We start from the raw sequence: 18122 nt of genomic DNA on the forward strand, positions 1-18122 counted from the left end.
GGGCGTGGTGGTGCACACTTGTAACCCCAGCATTCGGGAGGCTGAGACCGGAGATCACGGTTCAAGGACAGCCTCAGCTACTTAGTGAGGCCCTTTGCAACTCAATGAGACCCTGTTTCAAAATAAAGAATAAAAATAGGAGGCTGGGAGTGGTGGTGCCGGCTTGTAACCCCAGCATTTGGGAGGCTGAGACCGGAGGGATTACAGTTTGCAGACAGCCTCAGCTATTTAGTGAGGTGCTCCACAACTCAGTGAGACCCTGTTGCAAAATAAAGAATAAAAAAAAATAGGGCTGGGGGTGTAGCACAGAGGTAGAATGCTCCTGGGTTCCATCTCCAGTAACACACACACACACACACACACACACACACACACACACACACACACAAATAATTGGATTCAAAACTTGAATTCAAGATGCCACTTTACATCCACTTAGGATGGACAGTCACTAGTGACAGCAAGGATGGAGAGGAGCTGGAGCGCCGGTGTACTGCAGGTGGGAACACAAAACGGTGCAGCCACTTTGGAAAGCAGTGTGGCAGCTCCTCAAAATGTTACACGCAATGTTACCATTCTGCTCCTATTTTATACTTTATTTGTATAAAACAAAGCAAAATACAAATGAGATTCATATACCTGAACACGGATGCATCTTGAAAACGCTGAGCCAAATGAGATAAGCCAGACCCCAAAGGCCAAATATTGTCTAAATTCACAAACATGAAGTTGCCTATGAACAACAGGCAACTTCACAAAGATGGAGAGTAGAATAGGGGGTATCACGGATTAGGAGGAGAGATGGAAAGTTATTGTTTAGTAGGCACAGAGTTTCTGTTCAGGATGACGAAGAAGTTCTGGAAACGCGTAACGCTGATGGCTGTACGATCTCATGAGCTCACGACTGTACTACGTGTCACTGAACGGTGCACCTGACATTTTGTATTATGTACGTTTTGCTGCCACAAGAAGCAAATATGAAATGTATTTTTTTAAAAAGAACCCTGATATTACCACCTATGTGGAAGACACATAGAAATGATAAATGTTTGAAGAAATGGAGATGCTAGTCACTCGGATTTGATCATTAGACACCATCATGCTGTACCCTATAAATATGCACAAATGTGTCAATGAATTTTAAGATATTAATAATTAAAGATAAAAAACAAATAGCACTTTCTACAAATATAATGTCCAATTGTCCACACCAGGAAAATAAAACAATGCTATTAAGTTCTAACTCTAATGAAGGCTCTGAGGCTCTGACCCTGAAATCTTTCTTTGTGAGTTTTTTATTTTTGTGTGTGTGTGATACTGGGGATTGAACCTAGGGGCATTCTACCTCTGAGCTATACCCCTAGTTCTATTTTTTTAAAAAAAATCTGTTTGGAAACAAGGTCTCACTAGGTTGATGAGAGCCTCATTACTTGCTCAGGCTGCCCTCAACTGTCCTCAAACCTGCGATCCTTCTGTGTGAGCCTCCCTTCCTGGGATTACAGGCATGCGTCACCCTGCCTGGCTTTCTCTGTGTTTGAGGGGCAGGATGGCAAGGTAGTTAGGAGCATGACCCCTAAAGGTAGATTGTCAAAAGTTTAGATCTTTCCCTTTACCAGCTGGTGACCTTGGGGCACATTGCTTAACCTCTCTCTGTCCCAGTTTCCCCAGATATTAGACAGAGATAGGACCAGTACCTGTCTTGTAGTGATGGTAAGGACTGAGTGCATTAAGACACACAGGTACGTGTACTGAGGTCAGCATCTAGCGGAGCATGCAGGGCCAGCCCAGCACCAAACACATCCTTCACTTAAGACTGGACTCTGACATCCCGCATTCCAGGAAGCCTTCCCTGATTTCTGCCTTCCTGTAGGCCAGCCCATCCTCCTGCTCCCCAGCACTCAGTGCATGTCTGTGTTCCTCAAGGTGCATCTGATAACACATCTTGTCTTTGCAGCCAAGTATGAGCTCCTGTAGGGCAGGGCTGTGTCTTCCACTGCTTGATCATGAGCATAGAGGCATGGATGAAGAGGAGGGAGCAGGGATGATGATTGTTTGAGGAGATTGATATATTTGCCCAGATTTGAATATTAAATAATATATGTATTATATTAAATACATATTATATTAAATAATACATGTATTAAAATACCACGGGTATCTAAAAATATGGATAATATTTAGGCATTAGTTTTAAAAAAAGAACAAGAGAGAGAGAGGGAGGGTGGGGCATCTTGGTGGGCAGTGCTTTTGAGGGATATAAGATTTCAGGCGGGGGCAAGAGCCAGCTTTGTCCCTTTGAACGAGCCTAAGCGTGGGTACAAGGTGGTGACCCAGAGCTGGGACGGGTTAAGTTTGTGTCTCTTCAGGCTGCTCTGTGTGGCCTCAGGAGACAGAGACTCGAAGCAGGGCCCCTCCTGGGAGTCCCATTTCTCCCTCCCTCGCTGCTGCCAGCGTGGTGCCCCCTCTGGTCACTCACCCAGGCAGATGGGGGGCTTGCCCGTCCAGCTGCCATCTGCCCTGCAAGTGCGGTGCTCCGAGCCACCCTTGAGGGAGAAGCCGTCCTGGCAGGAGTAGATGAGCGTGTAGCCCATGGAGGGCAGGTCCAGTGCCCCAACGTTGGCATGGCTTGGTGTCTCTGGCTGCTTACAGTGGTGGGCTGGGAGAGAGGAAAGGCATTGTTAAACCTCAGGAGCTGGGGTCTTCAGGGGTCTTTCCTGTCATCCCCCTGTTTCCAGATGGAACCTCCCTTTCCTTCCTCTCCAGGCCCTTCATGCCCAGCACCACCCTTCCCAGTCTCCTCCCCCAACATCAAGGTTTCTGGGAATGACCAGGATGGATATCACGTGGCTGTTGGCTTGGCCAATGCTGGGGGAACCTAACCCTGCAGCCAGAGGGAAGGTGGAGTAAATCTCCTTGCAGCTAGTTTTAGCAGTTACTTGTGGAAGATTGGATTTAGATGTTCAGATGTTGAAGAAATCAAATAAGACTTGAAGTTTTTGATTACACATAAACAAGGGATAGGGTTTTTTTTTTTTTTTTTTTTTTTTTTTGCTAAGGGATAAAGATTGCCTTCAGTTTCTAGAAAGGCTTTTGTGTGGAAATGTGTTTATTGCCCAGGAGGTGAGCACTGCAGAGAGATCAATACTGGCTCCAATAGGAAGTTGTGAGCTCCCTGTCTTTCGCAGCATTCAAGCAGGTCCCAGGATGCCCAGCTGGGGCGGGAAGATGCAGAAGCCTGGGATCGGAGCGGAGGCTGCACTCACGGACGCAGTCAGGCGGGGTTCCACTCCAGGTCAGGTTGGGGAGGCAGGTCCTGGTGGTGGAGCCCTGAAGCAGGTAACCTTTCTGACAGCGGAAGAGAACTGTGCTTCCCACCTGTGGCAAGAACAGAAAGTCCCATCACTCCCCATCCAGCAACGCTCACACTCCAGGCACCTGACCACGTCCCATGACCCAACGCCTACCACGCGGTCACCTCGGCAGCCACACCAGGCTTCTCTGCCTGCTCGTTAACTTATTGAGCCTTTGTGACAGCTGATGTCAGGCCTCTACCATGGGGCCTCATCCAATCCCTGAGCCAGATGGGTGCTCTTAGAAGACTGTCATGGGCAGCATCCCAAGATCCTGGATCTGAGCTCTGTTTTCTAGATTTGCTCACAGAATGAAACGCTAAAACTTCCGACATCTAGAGGGATGACCACCATGCCTCAACTACCCTGGAATGTCGTGACCCTCACATGTGATGGTGGAATGGAGCCTCTCATACAATGTGATCAACCGCATAAAATTAAACAACCACTTGAGTGCGTGTCCTTTTTATTGGCAGAGTATGAATTCCCAAGGATGGGAGTCTTGTGTTCTTTACAGATGTGTCCCCTCCCTGCCACCTGGCTCCGGTGCTCCCTCTGCTCATTTGTGCTCTCCCTCTCCGCTCCTGTCTGACACGATGCCCCGCAGCCCCCAGCCCCACCTCTCCCTCTCCAACACCACAGACTGGGTTGCTCTACTTCGGGCTCAAGTGTCCACCATCCCTGTTGCCGCCTGGAGCAAATGTACATAGCATGAAACACTTTCATTTCCACCTCCTTCCTCTACCCCCAGCCCGTTTTCCTCTTAAGTTCCATCATTTGATCCAGCAAGTGGCAACTTTACCCATCTGGTTGTGTAAATCAAAGTCCTCAAGTCCCATTTGGTTCCTTCAACACCTCAATCCAGCCCATCACCAGGTCCTCTTAGTTCTATGGGGGATATTGCATGTACACTGCACACACAGGGTCCCACTGCTGTCTCCACTGTCGCGACGCTCACACAATGCCACCCTTATTTTTACTTTGGTCACGATGACAGCGTCCTACGTGTGTCTTAGTGCTTCTATTCTTAACCCTTCTGTTACTCATTCTCAACCCAGCAGCCTGAGTGGTATTTCAAACGATGAATCAGACTGAGCTGCCTTCAAGTGACATTTAGATTAAAATCCAAAATACATTGGCCTCAGGGCCCTGCAGGACCCGGCCCATGCCCTTCTCTTTGCCCAAAGTATTATGTGATATCTGATACATAGAAAAGGCTACATGGAACAGATAGAGATATGAGACGTAGTAATAAAATGGGCACTGTAAACAAGGCCACCGTGCAACTAAAGGCTCGAACACTAAGAGCATCACTGTCACAATCCAGGTCCCTGTTCCATCCCTCAGTTCCTCTCCGTGGAAGCCACCATCTTGAATTTCGTGTCTTTAACTTCCTTATCTTGTTAGCAAGCAATTCTGTCACGTGGGTGTACACATATCTGTAAACAATTTAGTGAGCCTTTATTGGTTTTAATCTGCATGCTGCCTTTGTCATTCATCAGTGTGTTTCTATGATTCATCCCTATCACATAAACTGTGGTTCATTTTTTCTACTTTTGTATAATAATCCATCCTGTGACTGTACCAGTTGTCCTTGTTCCATGGTAATATGTGCAAGAGTGTCTCTGGAGTAGAGTTTTCAGGAGTGGAACTTCTGGGCCACAGAGTACGTGAATATCCAACCTCATCAGCCAGGCCTCACAGGTTTCCAAGCTCTTTGACTCCATCTCCCCCGTCCCCGGGCCATGAATGTCAGCCAGCACTAACAACAGAACACTGGCCCTTCTCACCACGGGGCCACGGTTCAAATGTCACCTCCAGGAGGGCTCTCCCTAGTTACCCAGCCTAAAAGAGCAGCACACCCTGTTCAGGCCCTTCACAGCACCCTGTGTGGTGCTGCCTGGATGGGATCTTGCTTTTGTCCCCAGTCAGGCAGCTCTGCCATAGCAGCCCCTTCCTGCCTGTTCCCATCATGTGCGTCCCTGGCACCCAGGACAGCTCCTGCCCCGGCTCCTTTGCTGTGTGAGTACAGACTGAGGGAGGAAGCAGGGTCACATGACTAGGGCCTGGTCTGCCATTTCTAGGTCTGTCTTCAATACCTTCCTGGGCACATCTTGGGCTCTAGCTACCTGTCCTGTCTCAAGCAGCCTCCTGCCATCTGCTTCCTGTTCTCTGTTCAGAGTGTCTTGCTCTGGCTGTCCGAGATGTGCCCGGGGCCCCATCCTGACTGATGGCCCTCTGGCCAATGTGCCTCGTGTGAGGCCCTGCAGCCTCCCACTAGCCCTGTGAGCTTGGGTCTGTGGCTGGGGCGTGGGTACCTCAAGGACAGAAGGTCCACCTGTTTCACTCATTTCGGCATTTACAAACCCCAGTACTGCGGAAAGTGTTCGTGGCTCTACAGACGTCTTCTCGCCAATGGACTTGGCGCCTCCTGTTTCTGAAAGGGTGCTCCCCGGAGCACGACTCAACGGGCAGAGCGCTTCCTTTCTCCAGTTTCTGAGGTCTTGTTCTGCCTGTGCGCTATTCCCAGGACGGTCCCTGGGTCTCAGATGTTAACAGTGATAGGAAGGGACAGGAGGCAGAAAGGCCACATCTTGGCTGGTCTCATTACCTGGTAGCCCTGGGAGTTGTTCTGGATTCCAAACTGTGGCATGCCGGGGTCTGCACACATGGTCAGCGTGGGATCTGCATGGCCAAAACAGAGAAGCAGACCCCATGGTCACCCCGCTTTCCCACTTCCTCTCACTCTGACATACAGGCATAAGGAAAGAAAATGGAGCCACTGACTCATCCCCTACCAAAGGCCAGGAAGGGAGCCATCATCTTGGCCCCAGGGAAGGCTCCCCCAGTCGGGGTGCTCCGCCCCAGGTCCCCTCACCTATGCAGCTGGGCTGCGTGCCACTCCACGTCCCATCCGACTGGCAAAACCTCCGCGGAGACCCCACCAGCACCAGAGGAGGCTGGCAAGAGTAGGACACAGATGACCTGTAGGAGAAGCCTCGGTCCTCTCTTCTCCCACGGGGCGGTACGCCAGGATCTCCGCAGAACACAGCTGAAGAGACGGGAGAGAGGTGGGTCCAAGTTGCCTTCTAGAGCCGAGTCTTCCACCTGCCCCGGCCTGCCTTTGTTGTTGGCACCGTTTTTTCTCCAGGTTCTACCTGAACTGTGGTAACTGGGGCGCCATGATCAGTGCCTCTGCCTGCCTCCCGTGGCTGCTCTGAGCGCCTCCTTCCCACGCCCAGGGAGCTAACTAATTAGCATCCAAGTACATTTCAGGGAAGTTACAATGCTGAGATGGATGGGCGGGGGGGGGGGGGGGGGGGTGCGGCTCAGTGGTAGAGCGCAGGCTCGAGACCCTGGGCTCAATCCCCAGCATTCAGAGAAAGAGAGAGGGAGAGAGAGGGAGAGAGAGGGAGAGAGAGGGAGAGAGAGGGAGAGAGAGAGAGAGAGAGAGAGAGAGAGAGAGAGAGAGAGAGAGAGAGAAGAGAGAAGAGAGAAGAGGGAGAGGGGAGAGAGAGAGAAAGAAGAAGAAGAAGAAGAAGAAGAAGAAGAAGAAGAAGAAGAAGAAGAAGAAGAAGAAGAAGAAGGAGGAGGAGGAGGAGGAGGAGGAAGAGGAGGAGGAGGAGGAGGAGGAGGAGAAGGAGAAGGAGGAGAAGAGGGAGAAGAAGAAGGAGAAGGAGGAGGAAGAAGGAGGAAGAAGAAGAGAGGAAGGGGAGGGGAGGGGAGGAAAGAGGAGAGCTATTCCCCTCCTAATATTCATTCAGTTGTGTGTACACTTGTGCATGGCTGCAAACTCAATGTCCCTATGACTGCAGACCTTTGTACACTTAACATTGTCCTGCAAGCATCTTTTATGTTTATGACATTATCATCACTTACTGTCTACATGGTTTTACAAGGGGTGACTGGAATATAATTAAATGTTATCATAACCCTTATGTTAGGCATTTTCTTTTTTTTCTTTTTGCAGTTCTGGGGATGGAACCCAGGGTATACCCCCAGCCCTATTTTTCCTTCTTTATTTTGAAACAGGGTCTCACTGAGTTGCAAAGGGCCTCACTAAGTAGCGGAGGCTGTTTGCGAACTGTGATTCTCCTGTCTCAGCCTCTCAAATTCTGGAATTTTTTTTTTTTGGTGGTACTTGGGGTGGAACCCAGAGGCTTTCTACCTCTGGGATATACTCCCAGACCTATTTAATATCTTATTTGGAAACAGGGTCTCAATACGTTGCTGAGAGTTTCACTAAGTAGCTGAGGCTGGCTTTGATCCTCCTGTCTCAGCCTCCCAAGCGCGGGGATTACAAGCGTGCGCCACCACGCCTGGCTGGGATTTTCTATTATGACTTTACACATGACTTTTCTTTCCCATGTATTGTTTTCTTAGGATAATTTCTAGGAGTGGACTTATTATCTTCAAAGGTTTGAGCATGGTCTCAGCTCTGGATGTGAGTCAATGCAGTCCCCAATTCCCTCATGTCATGTTATCAGAGAGTATCATTAAAGATAATCCCAGCATTTGGGAGGCTGAGGCAGGAGGAACGCAGTTTGTGGACAGCCTCAGCTACTACTTAGTGAGGCCCTTTGCAACTCAGTGATACCCTGTTTCAAAATATATAATAAAAAAATAGGGCTGGGGATATAGCTCAGAGGTAGAATGGCCCTGGGTTCCATCCTCAGTACACAACAAAACAAAACAAAACAAATTCATTACCAAAGGAAAAGTGTACAATGAAATCACTCCAAGTATCACTGCATGCAATGGTGTGTCTGTGTGGGCATGTATATAGAATTGTGAGGTTCATAATCATATACAAATTAAAATGGAAACTGAACCTGTAGCCTAGTCCCTGAAAGCTGGGGAGTCTGGGCTGACCAATTAGTAGTCAGCTAAAAGCCGAGTTGATCAGGAGTCACCATATCCAGGAAGAGGCAATGGCCTCTGGCTTCTCCTTTGTATTTTTTTTTTTTTTTTTAGTGGTACCAGGGATGGAAGCCAGGGGCATTGTACCTCTGAACTACACCCCCAGTACTATTTTTTAGTATTTTTATTTTTTGAAACAGGGTCTCACTGAATTACAAAGGACCTCACTAAGTAGCTGAGGCTGTCTACAAACCGCAATCCTCTGGTCTCTGCCTCCGGAATGCTGGGATTACAAGTGTGTGCCACCACACCCGGATGCCCTTGTATTTTTTTTTTTTTAACATAGTACATTTTTTTTTCCTGCAATACTGAGGAGTGAACTCAGGGGCATTCAACCTCCAAGCTACATCTGCAGCCTTATTTTTAATTTTTTGTTTTGAAACAGAATCTCACTCAGTTGCAGAGGGCCTAAGTAGCTGAGGCTGGTTGGGAACCTGCAATCCTCCTATCTCAGCCTCCCAAGTACTGGGATTACTAGCATGTGCCACCACGCCCAGCTTACTTTTTCTTTTTTTAACAATGGGTATGCTGTGTGTGTGTGTGTGTGTGTGTGTGTGTGCATGTGCACTGGGCATAAAATCCAAGGCCTCACTTGTGCTAAGCATACACTCTACCACTAAGCTACAACCCTGTCCCCATAATTCATTGTTAAAGAACAAATCAACTGTTTATTAAGAGGAAAGAACAGTTGTTGACTCTACACCCAACTCTGAGAATCGCTACCTTTCAAGGTCTCCCTGGTGGTATGTAAAGGGCAGAGGTATTAGCCATGAACCAAGTGTCCATGTCCACTTTTGAGCTGCTGGCACTAATCTCTGCTGAAGTTCCTGAACTGAGACAGGATTCTAGAGGTATCCAAACAGTGTCATTACTATGTAAATAGGTTTCTGCAGAACTACATAAATGTCAGAAAGAAAAACAAAATAGGTTCTACTGTTTACTCAAACCATGGGCAAAGAGAAAGGCTCCTAGATACACAGGTGTATCAAGAGTAAGAGACCTGCTTGGCATGGTGGTACATGCCTATAATCCCAGGTCTTGGGGGGTCGAGACAGGATGATAACTGGTTTGAGGCCAGCCTCAATAATTTAGGTGACTTAGTGAGACTGCTTCAAATGAAAAATAAAAAGGGCTTGGGGGTTATCGCAGAGGCAGAACTCCTTGGATTCAATCCCTAGCAACACCACACACACACACACACACACACACACACACACACACACAGAGAGAGAGAGAGAGAGAGAGAGAGAGAGAGAGAGAGAGAGAGACAGAGAGAGAGAGAGAGAGAGAGAGAGAGACTTGAGGCTGGGGACACAGCTTAGTGGTAGAGCAGTTCCTTCTTAAGCACAAAGCTCTGGGTTTCACCCTTAGATCTACTTTCCCCTGACTCCCCAAAAATTGGTAAGGGGAGGAGATGTGCAGCCTGCTTCTCTGGGGACTTTGTAAAGGGTGGGCTCGGGTCTTGTCAAAATGCAGCTGGGCCAGGTGGAGAGCAATTAGTCCTTCACCTGAAAGCCACAGGCCTCCAGAAGTCTTTTCCATGCAGGGCCATATCCATGATCCATGGGGACAGGCATGTTTCTAGTCTTGACTGTCCCCAGATCTCTGGGTACTGTCCCAGCCAGAACAACTCATGGGTCCAGAATGCTTCCCTGCCTCTGGCTTCACTGCCTTCCGCTGTGACTCTGGACAGTGTCAGGACCCAGGGCTCATTAAGTCATTCTCCTTCTATCCCTTCAAGCTTCCTTCCCTCTTTAATAGCACCTTTGATAAAGCTCTTCCCTGATTCTGGGAGGCTAACTACTTACCCTAGGCTTCCCAGCAGCAAAGCTCTGAGGAGGGAAGGGAAGGGACTGTCAGAGAGGACACATCGGGGGCTCTGAGATCCACTTACGGAAGCACTGGGGCAGCTCTCCGACCCAGGATCCATTTCCTTCGCAGGTGAGCACTGCTGGCAGGGAGAGCTGGTACCCCTCCAGGCAGGCGTAAGTCACGCTCGAGCCCCACATGAAGTCAGACCCCACCACCTTCCCGTTGGGGATGAGCTGGGGCGGCTTGCACATGATAGCTGTGGGGAGACCAGAGCAGGCTGAGTTCCGCTGCTGTCCTGGGGAAACCAGCCCTGCCACCAGATCTGATACCACTGGCTACCCTGCACCAGCTGATAGTCTGGGCCAAGCAGACAGAAGCAAAAGGGCTTCCTCCTATTGTGGAAGTTTTGACCTTGTGGTTATAGGACCCTTCTCAAGTTGACAGCTTGTCCTCTCTTTGCCCAGCCCTCCCCTTGATGGTCACAGCCCAGGCCTTATCTTGGTACCTCCCCACTCCCTTCTGATGGGCGTTCAGGATTGGTCTTCATCTTGCCTACCCCCCACAAGACGTTAGGGCTCTGCCTTGTTACCCCGCCCTTCTACATGTTCCAAGGCCACGTCTCACTGGTCTTTCTTCCTTGGCCCTCTGTCCATACCTTCATCCCTCCCCTCTGTCCACATCTTCATCCCCCAGGCGCACCTTTGCAGACTGGCTTGGTACCATTCCACGTCCGGTCCTTGGTGCAGCTCAGCACGGACACCCGGTGTGACTCCATCATGTAGCCGGGGACACACTGGTATGTCACCGTTTTATTATACCTGAAGTCATTGCCCAGACGGAGGCCATTGGCTGGAATCCCAGGGTCACCACAGTTTATAACTAGGATAAAGGAGAGAGGGCACTGTTCACTCCCAGCCCAGAGCCCGTTTCTCCTCTGCATCCCCGTGCTCTCCCTGCCACTCCCTCCATATATCTGAGGGAGAGAAGAGTCAGACCTGGGATGCTCTGAGCCCTCATAGGTTCTTTGCTAAAGTCTGTGCAGTCAAATCTCCCTGCAGTGACCTCCTCACACCCACTGTTCTTACCCACACCATTCTTATGTACCCCAGCATCTTAGGCTATGAGGACCACTCTTCTTATTTAAGTCCACCCCACTAGAGGGTGTAACCACAGGCCTCTGCTTCCTAAATGAGGCTGGGACAGAAGGAAAAGGGATTTCTAGGTTGAAGAGCTTAAGATGTGTTAGTGGACCACATAAGACAATTTGCTGAGGTGCACCTTGTCTAATCTGCTCTTCTGCCCGGAGGCCTCTGCAGGTGGAACAGCCAGAAGCAGGGTCTTATATACAATGGATACACCTGTGTTATGGTTTCGAGTGAGGGCGGGTTTGGTGAGCTGTGGTCTCAGAACAAAAGTGAACTTCACGGGAGACGTGAGATGGGACGGGAGATCACAGACTGCACTTTGAAAAGGAGAATGCTGTCAGATTTGTTCTTTCCATTGGGGCCCCACAGTGACTGGCTTTCAAGGAAGAGGGTCCAGGTTACCCTTCAGAGCATTAAGAAAGGGAAGCTGTGAGGCTGTAGTGCTTAGGAGTCAAGTCAGGGAAAAGATGGGCCCAAGGAAGAGAAAAAAAAGTAAACAAGGCAGTGGAGAGGGGCAGCTCTCAAGTAGAAAGAGAATCAGGCTGAGACCTAGGGCTTTGCCCTAAAAGAAAAATGAAAGCCCAAGGAAATGGCCAGAGCCTGAAAATGGCCAATATGTATTCTCTGAGCCTCAGTCATCCTGTGTACAAAATGGGGCTAGTAGTAGCTACTTCATGGGGTTGTGGAGAAAACCAAAGGACAGATGCATATGAAATAAAGCATCCAGCCCTCTGGCTGCCACACCGCGCATGCTGCATAAGCAGAGGCTCTCTGTAGGACTCCCCTTTAGGCTCAAGTCCCACCACTCTCGCTTTCTCCCATGGCTGGCCTTCTCCTTGAGCAAGGAAGGGCTGGGTTGGAGGGGCCACCATTTGCCATGGAGTCTGGGGGCCTGGCTCTCACCTGTGCACTCGGGCTCGCTGCCAGTCCAGGTACCATTGACAGAGCAGAGCCGGCTGAGCAGGCCTGTGGCGTAGTAGCCTTCCCGACACTCATAGACGATGGAGCTGGAGAAGACCAGGCCGTCGCTGAACATGACTTGCGCATTGCTCGGAGTCCCGGGGTTCCCACAAGAGATCACTAGGGAGCCAAAGAGCACATCGTTCACCACAGCGCCTCCAGGGGCAAACCCGTGCCACGCACGACCCTACGGGCACTCCTGCTGCTTTCCTTTCTGAGCACCCCACTTCAGTTCCTTAATATCACCAAATATCCTACCAGTGCTTAATTTTTCTTGGTTGTCTCTCTCTTGACTTGTTGGAATTAGGATGCTGCTAAGGTGTACCTAAGGCATTTTGTTGGCACATCTCTAAGAGTTTGAATCCAGAGATTATGGTTTCCTTTTCTAGAATTGAGTTGTTACAGAAATCAAGGCATGACGCTCTGCAGAACTTTCCAGTCTCTGGGCTTCGCAAACTGCATCCGTGAGGTACCGTTCAACATGTCCCTCTGTCCCCTGCAGTGCCTGTGCTGCGTTCTGCATTTCGGCAGGGGCACTTAGGGGGCTTTGTGTCTTTCCTGTTGCACTGCTCAGGTGGCACGGAGGGTCTACTTGTTCTGGGCTCTGTGTTGCTGAGGCTGAGCGATGCCTGCAGGTTTGCTCGCCTAATCCAGCATTAGGAAAAGTTCCCATTAGTTTTGTTTTGTTTTGTTTTGTTTTTCAGGTCTGGAGGTGGAACCCAAGTGCATTTGACCTCTGAGCTACACCCCCTGCCATATTTTTATTCTTTATTTTGAAACAAGGTCTCACTAAGTCTCAGAGGGCCTCACTAAGTAGCTGAGGCTGTCTGAAAACTGCCATCCTCATGCCTCAGCCTCCCGAAGGCTGGGATTACAAGCGTGCGCCACCACCACGACCGGCTTCCCATTAGTTTTTCACTAATTGGGTTTAGCAGCAATTGAGGGGTTTTTTTGTGTGTGTATGGTGGTATTGGGGTTCCTGGAAGCCCTTCTACCTCCGGGATACACTCCCACACCTATTTTTTAACTTTTTTATGTGGAAACAGGGTCTCTTAAGCCAGTGTGGCTGGCTCCGACCAGCGTGATCCTCCTGTCTCCACCTCCCAAGCGCGGGGATTACAAGCGTGCACCACCACGCCCGGCAAAATTGAGGGGTTTGGAGACTGGTGAAAGTCTACTATTCTTCCTGCATTGGCTAGAGTTCTCTAATAAAGAAATGTCTCACATCATATATTTGCTTATTTTGAAATATAGTTCATACAAGAAGAGCAGCTAATACATGATTCTTTTTCCTTTCTTTTCTTTTTTATCAGACATTAAAACAATGAATATGTTCCCTGGCAAGCACCAAAGGTGACCAGTGGGTTTATTTAGGAATCATCTTGAACTCATGGGTTTAAGCTTATTTACTGTGTTGTCACCATTTCCTTGTTATTCTCCTGGAAGCTCACATGATCCCAACGTTGGCCAGTGGGAGTCTCTTCTAGTATTCCTGAGTTTCTTTCATACATGCCCAGTTATATTTGGTGGATTCCTTGATGGAATGATAAGATTCTCGATATTTATCTTGTATATTCTCTGCCCCAGCCCTGGAATCACATATTTCTCCAAAAAGCTTGGTAACTTTTGTGTGTGTGTGTGTGTGTGTGTGTGTGTGTGTGTGTGTGTGTGTGTTTGTGTTACTGGGGATTGAACCCAGAAGCATTCTGCCTCTGAGCTACATCCCCAGTCCTACTTTTTATTCTTTTTTTCTGAAACAAGGTCTCATTAAGTTACAGAGGGCCTCACTAAATAGCTGAGGCTGGTCATGAACCTGAAATCCTCCTGTCTCAGCCTCTCAAGTACTGGGATTTCAAGTGTGCACCACAGTGCCTGGCTGAGCTTGGTAACCTCTAAAAATAATGGATTTAGAGAGGACATCTTGAGCACTGAGAACACTCTCGCTGCCAAGGAGTGCTTGATTTTAGACTCTGAGAGTGTCTACAGCTGGGAAAATGACTTGTTAAATGGAAAATGCCTTATGAATTTATACTGATATTACCAATACAAATGTAAGATTGAAGGTCTTCCCTTTCCTTCTTTATTTTATATTTCAGCTCTTTTATGAAATTTTTGGCCCCTAATGTCAGTAAATAATTTGTATTTGTTTTATCCATGTTTTATGATATCTCATACAATAGCTTCAGACTAGTAATATCAATATTATTACTAACAATACAATTACTGAAAACAGTTTAAGAATCCTTTGCAATTATCTTTGTCCTCGGGATATATACCAGAGCTGAGTTTCATGTTTTTTCAAGTCAGTTGAAATAATTCTTTGGGCTATTATATCACCTACTTGATAAATAGTTAGGTTCAATTGTTCCCATTAAGATTTTGATATTTAGAGAGTGCATGCTTCTAATCTTTGATTAAATTTAATTTTGTAAGTACATGCAACATTTACATAGTCCCAAAGTAAAATCTACAAAACAATTCTTATATAATTAGTACAATACACTGTGACATCCATTAATTCAACAAATATTTGTGCTGCGTTGGTGCCTGGAATACAATAATGAACAAGTTATTGTGCCCTGCCCTAGAGGAGCTCAGTCTGTTCTTAAGAAACTTACCTATATAAAGATGATTTAAAACATGACATAAGAACTGTCATTGATGGGGAAAAAGGAACTGGGAAGGGGGCCGCTGATGGGGGCTGGAGATAAGAATCTGAGTAGAGCCTTAAGGATAAGTAGGGGCATGTCAGGAGAAGGCCTAAGAAGCCAGCTGCATGGCACATGCCTGTGATCCCAGTGCATGGGAGGCTGAGACAGGAGATCCACAGGTTCAAGACCCACCGCAGCAACTTAGACTCTCAGCAATCTAGCCAGGCAGTGTTTCAAAACAAAAGATAAAAAGGGCTTGGGGGTGTATCTTAGAGGTGGACTGCCTGCCTCTGGGCTTAATCCTCTACAAAAAAAAAAAAAAAAGGCATATGAGCTGTGCTTTTTCTCTCTTTTCAAATATTTATATCCAGGTCCAAATTCTTAACCTCTTATGTACGCACTTTCTGATCCTGAATCCTCCTGGCCATCCATCCTAGGATCTGAATGGCCTGAAGGGGGCACGGATCACGGGGATGTTTCGGAGTACATGTCATTCTCCTTGTACTTCACTTTCCCATGACCACAAATCTCTCTTGATTAACTACACAGTTCTGCTGAAACTAACTTTGCAAACGGCATCCTCAGGAAGGCAGGGCTTTGGGCAGACATGCGGGAGGAGTTCTGACTCCATTTGTCTCATTTCTCGGGCAAGAGTCCCAGGACCGTAGGCCGGCAGGATGCCTCCCTCTCTCTGCAGGGAGACGCCACACCTCTGTTCCCAGCAGCTGGTTACCTCTCCTCTCCTTCTCTCCCTCCCTCTGGGACCAGTTCTCTGGTGATTTCTTTAGTCCTATGGGGACCTGGGCTTCATAGGTCCTAACTCTCTTTCACTGTCTCCTACTCCACTCATAAACCCACTCTCTCCTTGCCCAGCTTAGATGCCAGGATCCACCATACCCACTGCCTTGTATTTACCTTCATTTCTCTTGCCACTTTCTGCCAACATCTTAGTTGCTGGCCAACACCCAACCCTAAGCCCAGGGCACCATCCACCCTGTGCCTGCATCTATGCAGCGAAGTGTGGCGAAACAAACAGCCCAGAGCTCACTGCCCTTGCTCTGGATGTCTGAGGCCTCACCCTAAGTGAACCCTCTATTCCCACTCCTGCCTTGAGAGATGACTATTTCCTGTCACGCCTTCCCTCTTCCTGCATAACCTCTCTCTCAGCTGTTAAACTTGCCTCCTAACTAGGGCAGTATCGCACAGGCTGTATTTACAAAGAAGTGCAGATATTTGAGCACCAGCTGCAAGGAGTTGGAATCTAGAGAGAGAGAGATTTTAAAATAGATTTGTTGTCCCCAAATTTAGGAGTGTGTGGGAAAATATGATTTCTCTCATTGGTGCTGCCTTACAAGACATCATTGAGGACCTAGATTACTTGAAAAGGGGTTTTCAAATATTGCATTTGTATTGCTTTTCTGCACCCTTAATGTTTAACATAGTCTTTTCCTTTAGGAGGAAAGCTTTGAGTGAGCAGTATGTGTGTCTTAGTTTGTTCGGGCTGCTGTAAACAAAACCCCATAAACTGGGTGGCTTACAAGCAAGCAAAACTTTACTTTCAGTTTTGGAGGCTGTGAGGTCCAAGGCGATGGGGCCTGCAGGCTCAGTGTCTGGTGACAGCCTGTTTTCCGGTTCATAGACGGCATCCTCTTGCTGTGTCCCCACACGGTAGAAGGAAGAGGGAGCTCTCTGGGGTCTCTTTTTATAAGGGCACTAATTCCAATCATGGGGGCTCTGCCCCTCTGCTCGAATCACCTCCCACAGTCCTCACCTCCTAATACCACCATCTTGGTGACTGGGTTTTAACGTGAATTTGGGGGCAAGTGAGCCAGCATTCTGACCATAACAGTGTGTGTGCCTGGGTCACCTCTGGGTCCCCAGCACAAACCACAGCATTTGGCACATAACTGTTCAATGATACTATATGGGAAATGAACTTATCAGTGGGCTCCATTTAGTCTTTTGGGGGATGGAAATAACGCTCATTTTTGGATCCCTAATGGAAATGAACACGAGCCATCTCTAGATGTCCACTGCCTGCCAGGCCAAGGCCTGGAGCTGGGCCAGGGGTTTTCTCTGCAAGGGGCAGGAGCTGGGGAGCCAGGGGTGAGCATGGGCTGGGCGAAGGGGAGAAGCAGAATGGCCACATACATTACCTCCACACTCAGGCTGCGAGCCGCTCCACGAGCCGTCGGCTTGGCAGGTTCGCTCTGAGGATCCCCGGAGCATGTGGCCGGCCTCACAGCTGAAGCGCATCAGGCTGCCCGGAGCAAAGCTGTCCCCCAGACGGATGCCATGAGCCGGGGTCCCGGGGTCGCCACAAACTCCCACACTGGTTCCTGGGGGACAGAATCAAACAACCCCTGCTGCATTTGCATGAAAGGAAAGGGAGTGGAGGATCCGGAGAAAGAAAGAGATGGCGCTGTTACTAAGGAGAGCAGAGGGCCCCTCGGCTGGGGGAGGTGACGGTGGACTGTGCACCCAGCCCATAGTACCTGGACAGGCTCCTAGCTCCCCTCTCGGTGCTCAGAAAGCACCAAGAGCTGAGGTCTTGGGTAAGTCTCTGGAGCCACACAGGAAGGGGTGCAGGAAGGCGTAGGGAAGGTGCTACGGTGGAAATCGTGTCTGCATTCTTTGGCCCATGCCAGGCTGGAATTCCAGTGGTCCAGAATGGCCGCATCGCCTCCTCCCTCGACCTCTTCCCCACCATCGCTTGCTGACTCCGCGGTGCGGTGTCCTCTGCATTCCCAATGCCCTGTCTCAGCCGAGAAGCTCAATATGATTTTGTCTGAACTCTTGAGGGAGCCTCCCAAGTCAAGTCTCTTCCTCTTAAACTCTCCCTCTAACCCAGCTTCCACTTCACCCTCCAGGCGTGTGAATGAGCAGCCACTGATCATCTGATCTTGTTTCTTCTCTGTAGAAATATCTCTCTGGCTTCCCAGTGCTGGCAGGATAAAGCCCATGCTCCCTAGCATGGCTTCCTCTTTTCAGCAGCCCAGCCTGACTCTTGATTCTGGGCATGCATGCATGTATCTTCTATTACTTAAAAAGCTTTGTTTTTAATTGAGAGAAAATAATTATACCTGATATACCTGGCTGTGATATTGTACAAACCCACTGAAGAAGCTACAGAGTTCTTGCTCCAGATAGACAAAGGAGAAGAGACTCAAATAGAATTTCTATTGGAGGGGGTTTAGAGGAGGGAGGAGGGGGATAGAGACATAGTGAAGGTAACAATTTAAATAATGCTGTGTACATATAGGAAACTATCAACACCGATCTCG

At 48.7% G+C, this 18122-nt stretch overlaps 1 protein-coding gene across 1 annotated transcript in view; it reads right to left on the reverse strand.

Annotated features, from left to right (window-relative positions):
* CSMD2 (CUB and Sushi multiple domains 2) overlaps positions 1-18122 on the reverse strand; it is a gene marked incomplete at both ends in the record, with an annotated part of 613548 nt that overhangs the window by 11433 nt on the left and 583993 nt on the right. The window contains 8 exon segments of the mRNA XM_080690534.1: positions 2477-2656; positions 3264-3375; positions 5962-6035; positions 6229-6402; positions 10165-10338; positions 10782-10961; positions 12131-12307; positions 16995-17177. Of these exon segments, the coding sequence (XP_080546660.1) occupies positions 2477-2656; positions 3264-3375; positions 5962-6035; positions 6229-6402; positions 10165-10338; positions 10782-10961; positions 12131-12307; positions 16995-17177 (1254 nt within the window).

The sequence above is a fragment of the Muscardinus avellanarius genome (assembly GCF_963383645.1).
Source record: "Muscardinus avellanarius genome assembly, chromosome: 3".
Lineage (NCBI taxonomy): Eukaryota > Metazoa > Chordata > Mammalia > Rodentia > Gliridae > Muscardinus > Muscardinus avellanarius.